This window comes from Macrobrachium rosenbergii, chromosome 4 (genome assembly GCF_040412425.1).
Source record: "Macrobrachium rosenbergii isolate ZJJX-2024 chromosome 4, ASM4041242v1, whole genome shotgun sequence".
Taxonomy (NCBI): Eukaryota; Metazoa; Arthropoda; class Malacostraca; order Decapoda; family Palaemonidae; genus Macrobrachium; species Macrobrachium rosenbergii.
In genome coordinates this window covers 82,271,153-82,285,311 of record NC_089744.1, presented here as the reverse complement: position 1 = coordinate 82,285,311, position 14,159 = coordinate 82,271,153, and the positions used below count along the sequence as shown (strand labels likewise).

General features: G+C 43.3%; 1 protein-coding gene across 1 annotated transcript in view; it reads right to left on the bottom strand.

Moving 5' to 3' along the window:
- LOC136836305 (golgin subfamily A member 4-like) overlaps positions 1 to 14,159 on the bottom strand; it is a 520,799-nt gene that overhangs the window by 451,469 nt on the left and 55,171 nt on the right. Inside the window, exons 6-7 of the mRNA XM_067100429.1 lie at positions 4,896 to 5,222; positions 1,051 to 1,184 (exon numbers count right to left, since the gene is read on the bottom strand). Of these exons, the coding sequence (XP_066956530.1) occupies positions 1,051 to 1,184; positions 4,896 to 5,222 (461 nt within the window). The remainder of the gene's footprint in view (positions 1 to 1,050; positions 1,185 to 4,895; positions 5,223 to 14,159) is intronic.

Here is a 14,159-nt window from a genome sequence, read left to right as displayed (position 1 = left end):
AGAGAAAGTCAAATAGCAGGTCAGAGAAAGAAGTGCACGTCTAGATGAGATGGTGGCCAAACGGAAACTGCGTAGATTTGAATGCACACCGACTTGGTGGGTGGTGCTTCCACCCCTACAGTTGGTAGCTATTACCATAACCACCTTGCAAAAGTTTAATGGGCGGATTTCCAGCTCACTGAAAGTTAATCCCATATGTAAAGGCCAAATAAATTTCCTTCAAGTCTCCCTGTTTATGGTGAATATGAGGAAATATGCATTTTACTCTTTCTGAATATCATTTTAACCCTCATTATCCTTTCATTTATTCATTAACTTGACCTAATCTCTTCCACCACTTTACCTTGGATTTGGATGACTATTCCAATTTATCTTGCCTCAACCACACCTCTGGAATTTGTAACTATAATTACAAATAATTATGCTCCTGTTTCTTTATGCATAAGCTCCTGTTCATACATTCATATTTCTTCTTTCCTGTATCTCCACCTCATCATTGTTCCAACAGTCACTATGATCAATTCAGAGCCTGCTTCACTGCAGCTCTTTTTCTACTTCTCTGAAAATTCTTGGCATAACTCTCCTATTTCAAACTACTGTACTGGATATTGAGGCCATTTCCTTTGAAAGTTCCAATTTTTTGGAAAATCTATCTTTATCCACGTTTCCCATTTTCCTAAACTCAACCCTGAACTGTTCATATAAACTCATTTTGAAATTTATAAGCCAACAGGCAAGGTTGAAAAATAATTCTGTATATATTAATAATAATGATGATGATAAGATTCACCAATCACATACTCTACTCACAACTTTGTATGTCACAAGCAATCTTTTAAACAAGGCGGTGGTTTTAATCCATATGAACAAATACAATTTCAGTAGATTAACAGCTTTATCTAACAGTTGTTGAAAAAAATATATCACCAATAATTTCTAATATAAGTGCAAGCTTTTCTATGCCATAAATTTTTCACCTTTTATATACTGACAAATCACTACCTTTTCTGCTGGTAAAATTATTTTACAAAATGTCAAGGATAACTGTACCTCATCTGTTGCTTTATAAGTGTGAGCTGCATACCAAACTGTTCCTCAGCATGAGCACGTGTTGTTTCAATCTGATTTTCTTTTTCTTTAATTTCCTCTGCCATTTCCTGCAGTTTCTGCATAAGATTCTGAATCTGAAATGGAAAACGTTTATTGTGAGTAGTGTTAATTAAGACCTCCGTTCTCAGAACATTCCTGAAAGTACCCCTTGGAAATTTATTTGTAAACAGGAAACGCTATTGAGGCAAGAACAATGACAATCTAAACATCGTATCTAGTTTTGTTTCAACAGATGTAATCTGGTCTGTAGACACTTACATTCCACTGTATAATTATTGAAAATATTGCGTTAAAGTGCTCAAGTTTTATTTTCCTTTGGTAGATTATCAATTTGCAAGTTTTCTAAGATTTTATTCACGACACTTATTTGTTTTTCTTTTATAATACATTAGTTGTCCAATGTACTTACAACCCCTTAAGTGACTGTCCAAACTAGTAGTTTCTTTGTTTATGCATTTTATCAAAGTTCTTATAGTGTATGTTAAACACTATATTGTATTGTTCTTTTTTCATTTACTCTTGTTGTGGAAGACAAGACTGGTTGAAAAACCATGTACAGCCCCTCCATTTTCTTTTATTTTTCTCTACTAATAAATTAAATGAAATGCAATAAATGACAAAGCCATACTGAGTCACTCCAGCTGGATATTTGTTTAAAGTTTTCTAACCTATCCTTTTCCTGTAATTTTTTTCAAGACCCTCCTTGAATAATGGCTAAGTTAGGAAAAACAGAGGTCCAGATAAGTGAAATATTGCTGTGCAACGGGAAACTGTGGTCTTGAATAATAATGTAAATGTTTAACAATGACAAAACTGTCACGCCAACAGTGTAAAAATAAAACTGTCTCCCATATATAACTTCATATCACAGACGACTTTACCATTATTACATACACATACATATACACACTTTCTTGGCTTGTGGGAGGGTACAATTTGCAGTGTCACACATGACACACTGTAAATGGTGGTAATAAAACATTTTGAGAGTCTCTTTTCATTCCCCAAGCATACTGTTTTCTTCTTTTTACTTTTCATCCATTCCCTCAAGTCTTCCTAACTATTAGTCCACCTTCTTCAACTTTGCCCAGATTAAGGCACATTTCACTTATAAAAATGACAACTTTTAAAAGTAATTTGTATTTTTCGTAACTATACAAACCTGAGGTCTTTACATAAGGAAAATGCTTCAGCACAGCTGGAAAAGGCCATTTAACTTCTAAACAAGGTGGGTAGGTAGTTAGTCCCACCCATCCAGACGGTAAGCATTCATTTGGCCTTTCGGTCCAGGTACCAGAATGAGGGGTGTCATGAGGTGGGCATTAAACTGTAAAGACTCAGGCTTGTATATTAGAAAAAATACAAATTACTTTTAAAATCTGTAACTTGTTCCAACACAATATACAAATCCTCGGTTGTTACATAAGGAAGACTTACTTCCTTGGAGGGAGGAATCAAATTAAGTCTCTGAATTGACTGGTAGTTCACCACACTTAGGTCTTCTTCCTGGTCAAGCAGATCAAGGAGGAGAACCGTGCCTCTAACATGTTGGATGGAGTATGGATATTGCAAGTTCACCTGCCAGACTTCTGGGCCTTTTGGAATGAGTGGGTGAAAGCAACATTATTGAAAAGGGGCTAGGTTGAATGTGTCAGAGACAATAAAGCAATGTATAAACACTGGGTTTGTTTTACTGCCAGGCCCTCTCTTCCCTTGCTAGACAGAGGGCAAGGTTTACTTCCATACATCTATATTATACTGTACAGTTAATGGAATGGATGCTCGATTGTGAAACTCACCTGCATCAATCGCCAGTTCCAGCATGTGACAGCTCGCTAACCTACCCTCTGCCTGCAGGGAGAGGAAGGTGATGAAAGAGGAAGGGAGGAGAGGCCAGTCACTCACACACACACACACACACACACACACACACACACACTTCTCTCTCTTTCATAACCAGACACCTTAGGCGAGATGCTACCTGTCCTCTTAGAGGACAACAACATCAAGCTGAGTGATATCTTTGACTTGAAATGTTTTTTTGGACACACTATGTGTGCGTAGTGAATCTGGGGCTTGAGGTTGTGTGCTGCCAATGAATATTTTCCTCTGACAATAGTATATAAAGTTGTGGTGATAGTGATTCTGCAGTTAAGACTGGGTATCTCTGGTTGAGTGGTAAACACAAGGAAAGGGAGACAGGTGGCAGCACAGCACAACTGTATTGAGATAGTTTACAGGATTAAATACAGGGACACCCACCAAGAAGGGCTGTCCGTGAACTTTACGTAAAGGCTGAGTAATAGGGGTGGAGATCCCCTTAATTTGGAATTGTAAATAATATTTTGACTATTGGTAGTATTAAGTTAGGCTAAGCTGGGTATCGGAAGACCGTTTTGATAAACTTTAGTGGTGGTAAGTACGAAATAAGTTAGGTTATATATTAAAAGATGATAATTGATAAACTGTGGCAAATATAAATAAAATTAGGATAAGGTTCTGTTTGAAGGTCTCAGACCACTGTAATATTAAGGTAATAAATTAGGCTACGGAAAGTCAGTTTCATTTAATAACCTCCAAATCTGCTCCTACCATACTGCACTAATTGTGTAATAAAAGAAAAAGCCCTACAGCATGAGTCACTGGGGACATCACAGGAGTACAGGAAGTCTTCAGGTGACTCAATAAGCCCTGCATTGAGGGAACACCCGAGAGGCCCAGAGAGAGCCAAGTCTCCCGGAGTTCCTGGGTCTCTCCTGAAAAAGCAAAAGTCAGGTTAGGGTTGGCAGTCTCCATTTGCATTGAAGGGGATTCCCCGCCCCCCCACCACACAAGTGAATGGAGACTACCGAGCAAAGGTTTCCTGATCACCAGCCCCCAAATGTCAACTTCCACTCAACGAAGCAAGCGAAGATGACGAAGGGGAGATCGCTCCCGTAGGAGAGATGGCAAGGTGTGGGAGCTTTGCAGGAGGAAGGAAAGAGCAAGAAGGGTTGGCAACCAACAGTGTTGTTAGGGGCATGTTACCCCTGGACGACACCTTGGAGGCGTTCTTGCATTTCCTCTTCTGCAAAAACTTCACTCGTTGCACAGGCGACCAGACACAACACTCATCACACATAGAATCTTGGTCACAGTCATGCCCTCTGAAACTAGTGCAGAGGACATGAGGATCAACATCAATAGGGGAGCAGTAATGATTGCATGGTTTTGAAGTAGTGCTGGGGCAGACAAGCTGGGCACCACCCTTCTGCTCAGGCTTGGATGATTCATGGGTTTGAAAAACACTATAAACACAAACAAACAGACAAAACCAAAGATATATGTCACAAACAAACACAGATTGATCCCACCAGGAAAAATAGGGAAAACAAAGCAAAACGGCAGGCAGGGCAGAGGGTACAATCGTTCCACAATGCACGGCAACTGAAAGCAAAGTGAATGCTTACCATCTGGGTGGGCGGAACTCCCACCCATCGGACAGTAGTTAACTACCTAACCACCCTGTTTAAAAGTTAAACGGTCGTTTCCAGCTGCGCTGAGGCATATTCCTTATGTAAAGACTGAGCGTTTGTATATTGTGTAGGAACAACAAATTATTAAAGCAAGTCTTATGACTGTTGATAAATATGATACAATGGTCTCATTAAACTGACAGTGACTATAAAAGTTTTTAAAAATTATATTTTAAGTATTACTATTAATTCACACTAAAAGGTAAATTGTGAAAAATAACATTCATTCTATAAACCTTCATACACCAGAAACAATGAAATAGTTCATACCTCGTCTCGCATTTTTGTATTTTCAGTGGACAGAAGGCTCTTTTCTTCCTCTAAACTTTTAATATGGTTACTGGCAACTTCCTTCTCCCCATCCCATGTGGCCAAATGCATAATCTGGTCTTTCTTTAGCTGCTCTAATTCGCTTGCTAATCTGTCCTTTTCCACCTGACAAGCCTGGGCATCATTAGTTAATTTCTTGAATTTCTGAAGAATCTGTTTGTATTTATAATCTAACTGCCCATACACTTCTATTCTTGTTTCAAGTTCACCAGAAAGCTGCTTTATGGTAGTCTCTTGCTGAGATTTTTCTTGCTGAAGTGCTATGAGCTGAAAAGATATGATCAACTGTGTAGAAAAGTCAGTAACATAATCAGCAACATAAAACTTGGAAAAAACTTGGAGTTTCATAATGGGCTAACCTATAGCCCATTAGCCTCTGAAGTTACTCAATTCATTAACAGCAATAAACTGAGCATAAAGGTAACAAAAATCTTAAAAAATGGGTTTCTGATACAAGAAGGGAGATGGGGAAAAAAGGAAGTCTTTGATATAATCATTTGACAAACCTTTATTTTAGTTTACCTCCTTAATACAACACTATTTCATAATACAGTACCTATCTCCCTATGAAGTTAACCATAATACAGTACTAAGATTAATACAAGAGTAATGCAGTGGATACCATTAACAATACCAAATTCAAAATAACTTGTATTTTTCCTTGGATATGAACTTACGCTTTCACAGATGGAGTACTCAGAGCCATGACACACTGTGGTTGTATGCTGGCTTAAAAAACAAGCGCCCATCTGACATATTAACCTTTGACCTGAGATGTGGGTAGCTCGTCCATTTTGTGAAATCACCCCATTAGCGGTCCCGCCCATCTCCATGATCAGGAGAGATTGGAAACACAAGGGGCGGTGGAGGGGAAAACTTACCCTATGAAAGCTTAGTTTGTATCCTAAGAAAAATACAAATTACTTTGAATATGAAATTTTTATGATAAAATAAAGTTTTATATATACTACCCACTAATTACTGTACTTAGCTAAGAGTTTCTACTTGAACGGCAGCTAGAATTTTGAATTCTGCGGTAGCGATTCTTTTGTTTGTATAGGTGACAAGACCCCACCCACTTTTGGGGTAAGACAGAGGAACAACATAGCCAATAGCTCAATTTGTTTATGCTAAAATGTCCAAGTGCGGGGAGGAGGGTGGGCTCTGATTCTGTAATTACTTGGTAAGTATATATAAACCTTTATTTCATTAATAAAAAGGTCATTTCATATAAGTAACTTACCAAGTAATTATATAGCTGAATCCCACATTGACAGGAGGTGTGATACATGGACACAGTATTCTACTCCAAAAACATTAAGTCATGTAATGAATTTGAAACAGAAAAGTTGCTAGCATTTACTACAGATTGTCATTCCTTATTAGTTAAGAGAGCCTACGGTTAAAACTGCAACTGGTTGACACTCAACTTAACCTGTTGTGGTGTGGCGGTAGCGCCAAGGGTTGCTTCTACTTAAGTGGGAGCTTTGTAGCGAAGGAGTACTCTGATGGCTACCAAAGCACCAGTGGAAGTTATATATGCATCTAAGGAGTTATCCAATAGCTGGCAAAACTTTTATAGGTACCCTTGCCCTGGGCACAGTACCAATGTAAAAAACAACCAGATACACTGTCACCTACACTGAAATAACACCACAACCCATCCACTGCGAGTGGTGGGTGTTCCAAGTACTTTGTACCTCCTGGATCCTAAAAAATTCTGTACCTCACCAGAAGATGAAGAGATAGGAGAAAATCTTGTGCTTCCTCCTGCTATACCATGCCAGTCAATTGGAATAAATATCGCTAGTGCCAGACTGCAGCTGGCACCAAGCAAGCTGGGCGCCAGGCAAACTGCTGGGAGATCATGATTGCCTTGAGCTCTAAAGCTGGTGCCAGGCGAGCTGAGCACCAGGGGAGCCTGAAGCTCTGGGCGCTGTGGCCAGACTGTAGCTGGCGCCAAGCAAGCTGGGCGCCAGCCGAGCTACTGGGAGATCACGAAAGCCGTAAGCTCTAAAGTTGGCGCCAGACTGTAGCTGGTGCCAGGCAAGCTGAGCACCAAGGGAGCCCGAAGCTCTGGGCGCTGGGGTTCTATAGCTGGGGCCAGACTTGTAGCTGGCGCCAGGTGAGCTGGATGCCAGGTGAGCTAGCAGCTCGAGGCTCTGGAAGCTCTAAAGCTGGAGACAGACTGTAGCTGTCATCCGAAGAGCTGGGTGCCAGCAGAGCTAGAAGTTCAGGTTTCACTTCTTAAGATAGTAAAATGGGAAGGACGATTATACTTCCAGTAGGTCGATGCACAATGGAAATAATGGCCATATGTGCCTGTGAGACGTGAAGGACGATATACTTCCAGTACACTGATGCCAAATGGAAGGGACATATGTGCCTGAAAGCTGAAAGCTAAAGAAGTAAAGGCTGCTCAGATGACCTAAGCTTTCACTAAAAGAAGGCAAAGTTGTTCTGAATCTGAGTGTTTCAGAAACTCTCTTAAGGATGAAGGACAATGCGATCTTAATCCAAGGGAGAAGGGTTCTTGAGAAATGATCAAAGGACAAGAAAGCCCTCTAGATTATCAAGTCCCGTTCAGGTAAATACCTAAAAACTCCAATTGGACAGAGAGTTCACTCTTTTCCCTCAGAGTTGGTGAGTGCTCCTGGGTGCTTGGAGCATGAGCTGGAGCCAGGTTGTAGCTGGTGTCAGGCGAGCTGGGTGTGAAAAAGGCTTGCGAGGTCTCTGAGAAGAAGATGAATGATCCAGGTCTCTGTGCTTAACCAGAGATAAGCATAGGTAGGTACCTCTTCAAGGAAAGCAAGAGAACCTAGATCTTCTCAGAAACAAAGAGGTAATCTGCAGCAGGGTCAGAGGTGTCTAAAAAGAAGAGACAAAGAGTCTGAGACACCAGCTTTGGAAGACGAACACTAAGTCTGGGAGATGGAGGAACAGGGTGTCTTCTGAATCTTGTAATACCCTCTGCAACAATTCTTGAAGACTCTTTGGAAGACAATCCCATGGACAGTCCGGCGCCTGTCTGGGCAAGAGCGGACCCCCCCTGGTAGTATTTCTGAAGCTAGGTTGTCTGAGAAGACACAGTTTGGGGGAAAGATCTTGAAGAGTCCACCAACAACTGTAAGTAACTGGAATGAGCCTGAGACTGTTCAGCACTTCCTCAATCATGTAGAAGGTTCCTTGAGGCAAACAGGTCCAAGGTTGGTTTGCTTCATACAATAAAGAGATTCTGACAACTCAGGATCAAAAGGCCATGATGGGAAGGACAAGCTTCTGATGGCCCAGTACGTTCTTCGACGCTTGGTCCTTGAATAAATCAAATGACTAGAAGACTTGATTGATCTGTCAATGGAGGAAGAACTTTGCTGATTGGTCGAGAGGGAACGTCAGATCCAGCTCCCTGCTTAAGTAGATGTGTTAGGACTGAGGCCTAATCCAAATAGAGTACCACAGAGCTAGGGTCTAGCAACACTAGAGCTGTAAGAGAAAACGCTTCAGCTCTCCAAAGTATAAGTGAGGTTCCATTCTTCTTGGGGACTGAGTCCTGGACATCTTCCCAGTTCTTCAAATGGGTTCCTTTGACCAAGATCTGAGGTGCTGAGAAGACTAGAACTATGCTCAGCAGAAGAAGGAATTCCCTTGTACTAGTCATGTTCAGACAGCCACCACTGGAAGTCTGACTAAAGAAAACTTGGCTAAGAAGCAACACGGAGTTGTCCGACTGCGTTTCCCTGTCCCGGTAAAGGTTACTGTCAAGAGCCTCCAAGCCCCTTTTCTTCCAAGATAATGAAGTCAGTCAACATGTAAACGCTGAAGTAATGCCCAGACAAAAGGGGGAAGTCAAATGCAGGAAGAGCTAGTGACCGGAAGAGGGAGAAGCACAGATTCCCAATTGGAAAGCCCTGTCCTGAAAGGCAGAACTAAAAAACTCTGGAGTTTGGACAGGGATCTGGAAGAGTGTTCCCTGCACATCCAAGCTCCTATCCCATTGCCTTGGAGAATGGGTGAAAGAACTATCTGGATCATCTCCCTTTTGACCTTCATCTACTGTCTAAGAGGGAGAAACGAAGAACTGTAGTCATGCAGCCCATCGTCAGGAGCTGAGTACAAGAAAAAAATGTTGAGCGCTCTGAAACTAGTGTCAGAACGGTGTCATTTGGGAGCGATAGCCTGTTGCAACTGTGTGAATCTCACAATAGAAGAGAGCACCACATATCCTTCTAGAGAATACAAAACAAGAGCGGAAAAAACTCTTCCAAGTCTGTACATGACAGGGCACGGAAACAATCCAAGGAGCTGGGCCTCTGGTGCTGGGTGCTCTGACACTGGAAACTTGGACACTAGCCTTTCGGTGGACGGTGTGACAGGCCCAGCAAATTACTAAGTTGGTGCTGAATGGTCTCCAATGAAGCATAGGAGTGGACAAAACCGACGTAGAAAAGCGAAGAGGTAGTGTCTATAGTCTTGAGTGTGGAGTTAGATAACTGACAGATGGCTTGAAATGGACAGGAGAATGAGTGGACATAAGACACAGGTGGACACGCAAATGTGAGCTCGGACGCTGGGCATTTGGACACAGACACTGGGTGCTCGGATAGCAGTCGCTCGACCAATGTGCACTCGAACACTGAACCTCAGAGGCCGCTGAGCACTCGGACACTAGAATACATACAGAGACTTGGAACTTGGGAGCTCGGAACTCAGGTGCTCGGAACCTGGAGCTCAGAACTCTGAACTTGGGAGCTTGGAACCTGGGAGTTTGGAACTTGGGCACTCAGAATTTAGAAGCACGGAATTTGGGAGCTCGGAAGAGGAAGCACGGAACTCGGGAGATCAGAACTCGGAACTAGGTAGCTTGGAACTTGGGCGCTTTCTGACTCTGTCTAGATTCGGAGAGCAATGACAACAACCACTGACGCATCAAAATTGAGAAATATATCTTTACAATGGTTGAGATAAATCCGAAAAATACGCCATTGGCGTCACTAGTCTACACTGTGATCAATAACTAACCACACTGGAATCCCGAAAGTGTCAATGGAGTCTCTTGTCCACACTGGGATCCGTAAACCGAAAAAAAATAATCATAGGGGCCAATACGGCCAAGGCAAGCACATCGCTATGGTCGCCTTTCCAATGGCAGTCCGTCTAGACCTGCGGACAACAGGCTCGACTGAGGGGTAACTATCCAGGGCAAAGCCCTTTCGACTCACATGGACCGACAGTATGCCTCCTCCTAGGTGCAGGGGAGTCTGACAGGGACTGGGTTTATGAGATCCGTTAAGGAGGCCTGCAGACAACTGCCTCAACTGAGGGGTAACTATCCAGGGCAAAGCCCTTTCGGACTCACACAGACCGACAGTATGTCTCCTCCCAGGTGCAGGGGAATCTGACAGGGACTGGGTTTATGAGATCCAATAGGGAGACCTGCAGACAATGGGCTCGAGTGAGGGGTAACTATCCAGGGCAAAGCCCCTTTGACTCCCATGGACCGACAGTATGCCTCCTCCCAGGTGCGGGGGAGTCTGGCGGGGATTGGGTTTATGAGATCCAATAGGGCCGGATAGTTACCTTCTCCATTACACATCCAACAAGACACCTTTCCAGTGGCTGCCTGCTGATACCTGGGACTGCAATAGGATCAACTGAGGGGGCAACGACCCGTGTGCAACCTCCCGACCACCATTGGACTTCCAGTTTGCCTCCTCCCAGGTGCAGGGGTTTGACAGGGACCTTCTGTCTAGGAGCATCGGGGGATGAGTAGTCACCTCCTCCACTGCACTACACTTCACTATAACAAGGTTAGCATCTGTTAACCATGACACAAGACTGGAAAAGGTATGGAAAGGAAAGTTAGGGAGCCAGGTGTGGGAGCATGTGGTAAGATGGGTAGTAGGAAAGAATTGGCGCCAGAGCACTAGTGTGGCACCGAGCGCATGAGAGAGGGTGCTAGGGGCGAAGCTGGCACCTGAGATCGGTGCCAGCAAGGTTCGTAGTGTGAGCTGGTTCTCGACTGTTGAGAATGTCAACTCGTAGCCGCTAACAAAAATCCTCAATTCTCTCCTTACTATGTACTTTCTGCCTAGCACTTTGAGTTCTGCAAAGGAAGGTGTGATGGTTATGTCAAAAATTTATTTACCAGAGGCTTCCAGGAAGCATAGGCCCAGTAAATAAACCATAACTGCAAAGGTTACAGGTTTAATGGAATGTCAAAATACCCAAGAACTACTTTCAAGGAAATTATTGGTGGCCTGTACGAAGCATATGGCCGATAAATAAATCATAAAAGGGATTTTGACAAAGGAAAAATCTATTTCTGGAGAGGGGACCGTGTCACCCGGTGAAAAAGTCCATTCAGCACTTATTTCTAGGTAATTCCGTTGCTAGATACCAGAAAGCTAAATGAAACGCTGGAGTTACTACCCCAGAGCGAGCTCCATTAGATGGAGTCGTGTATGGGAAAAGGGTGAACTATATAAACACGGAACCTTATCCTATAGAGATCCCAAAGTCAAAAGTCCCACCGAGAGGTGCCGTTACAAACCCATACACCACTCGCGGACTGTACACAAATTACCGCTAGCTGCATTCCATGAAAGCACCACCCCATTAGAATGATGTTTACTATGGGGGGGAGACAACATACGACAGGGGTGGGTCACCGGGTGACACGGTCCCCTCTCCAGAAATAGATTTTTCCCTTGTCAAAATCCCTTTTCTGGATCAGGTCCCGTGTCAGCTGGTGAAAAATTACCAGAGAAATAAATATCATTCTTATACTGTAAGAGATAACAAAATGTAAGGGGAACAGAAGACCAAAGGTCCACCAAACAATTTAATTGCTAGCAATAATAACAAGTAATGTACAAATGGAACTGGTGGGAGCTTAAAATTAACATGACAATGTAAAAATATACTTAAACAAAATAATTATACAAAATTGTAAACATTATAACATAAATGTGTCACTTGGACAAAAATACAGATAACACGGTCAGGGGATAAGGTCAAGGCACGCCTGACTGAAATGACTTTAAGGGGATAACTGAGGCAGTGGAGGAAGAATTGACTAGGAATCAGAAAGGGTTCTAGAGGGAGGGACAACGTTCCCTGCCGCGACTGTTGAGAATTTAAGGGCTTCTAAGGATTTCAAATAGTGACGTTTGAAAACTAAGGGTGACTTCCAACCAGTGTACTTGGTAAGATCCGTGAAATTCATGTAATGGAAGTACTGTAGTTAATGGAGGTGGCCACAGCCCTAATATCATGAACTCTTGGGACTGAGTCAGGATTAGCCTGTTTGATGAAGTATAAGATTTGTTGTCTAATAGCAGGCATAGAGATATTACCCCCTTCTCTGATAAAGAGAGGCCCAGATGAGATGTGAGAGGACCTGTCTAAATAAGCCCTCAATGTATGAACTGGACATAGGGACAGGTCTTGAGGAAGGGGGAGAATTTTCCAAGGAGACCACCTATTTTGTGGATCTTCATTTTTGGCTAGGAATTTAGGGTGAGGAATCAGCAAAACCTCCCCTGATGGAAGGAAGTCAACATGGTTGGTTTCCTAGAGAGTGCAGACAGCTCTGAAATTCTAGCACCTGAAGCTAGGCTGACTAAGAACAACGTTTTTTCTCAACAAGGAAAGGTAGGGACAAGACTGATTGTCGATATCTGAGGCTAATTTCAACACGTCATTCAAAAACCGGGAAACCGTATGTGGACGGATTACTGGTCTCAGCCGTGCACAGGCCTTAGGGATGGAAGAAAAGTAAGGATCTGTGAGGTCAATTTTGAAACCGTACAAAAATATTTTCCGTAAAGCCGACTTGACTGTAGTAACAGTACTGGAGGCTAAACCCTTCTCAAACAGTGACCTAAACAAGGAGATTGCCAAATTTATGGTCATTACTGTAGCATCAGATTCCTTCAAAAAGAGTGCTAGCTTCTTAACTGCTGAGTCGTACTGCCGTAGAGTAGAGACACGCTTATCTGATTCCAAGAACATGGCATTAATAGGATCAACATTAGCATCCCTCTGAGCCGCAAATTTCATAAAGTCCACAAAGCCAGGGCATTTTGAATTCTTGAGGAAGCTGACACAGTCTGAGCTTGTACTACCTGTGTCAGTTTTGGACTGGGGATTTGGATGTGGCGAAGTTTCAGTTCCAGCAGAAGTGGAAACCAGTTGCTCTTTGGCCAGTAGGGAGCCACTAGAGCTACTTGACCCTTGAATGTCCTGAGTTTGTGAAGGACCTTTAACAACAAGTTTACCGGAGGGAACAGATAAATCTTCTTCCACCTGTTCCAATCCAATGACATTGCGTCCGTGGAGAGAGCTTGAGGGTCCAGGTTGGGAGCCACATAATGAGGGAGTTTGTTGTTGAGCTTGGTTGCAAACAAATCTACCTCCAGGCCCGGAACTTGGTCGCAGATCCAATTGAAGGAGTCCCTGTCTAGGGACCACTCCGACTCGAGGGGTGTTGTCCTCGATAGAGAATCCGCCACGACATTCCGGACCCCTGCAAGATGAGTGGCAGACAGATGCCACTTGTTCTTGCACGCCAGGGAGAAAAGTGCAATCATTACCTGGTTGATCCGGCTGGATTTTGAACCTCCCCTGTTTATGCAGTGGACTATTGTGGCGCTGTCCAGAACCAGCCTTATATGAATCTTCTTGGGAGGAAGGAGCTTCTTTAAGGTAAGGAAGACCGCCATGGCCTCCAGAACGTTTATATGGAACTGGCGGAACATGGTGGACCAAGTCCCCTGCACTTCTTGGTGTTGAGAATATCCTCCCCACCCGCTTAGGGAGGCGTCTGTGTGGATAACCAACGCCGGAGGAGGAAACTGAAGGGGAACTGACTTGGACAGGCTCTTGACAGTTGACCAAGGCTGGAGTCTCTTCTTCAAGATGGGAGGAATCAGAGACACCTTGTCTCTGAGCCTGATATTTGCTCGACTTCGCCATACTCTGTTTATATCTTTCAGGTTTGTCTTCAGCAACAGATCTGTCACTGAAGCGAACTGAAGGGAGCCCAAGACTCTTTCTTGGGCCCGTCAAGAGGCTCGTTTGGAGTTGAGAAACTGCCTGGTTGCTCTGGCTATCTCTTTCCTCTTGGATGGTGGAAGAGAGAGCCTGTGAGAATTCAGATCCCACTGGATTCCTAGCCATTGAAAACAACTGCTCGGAACCAGG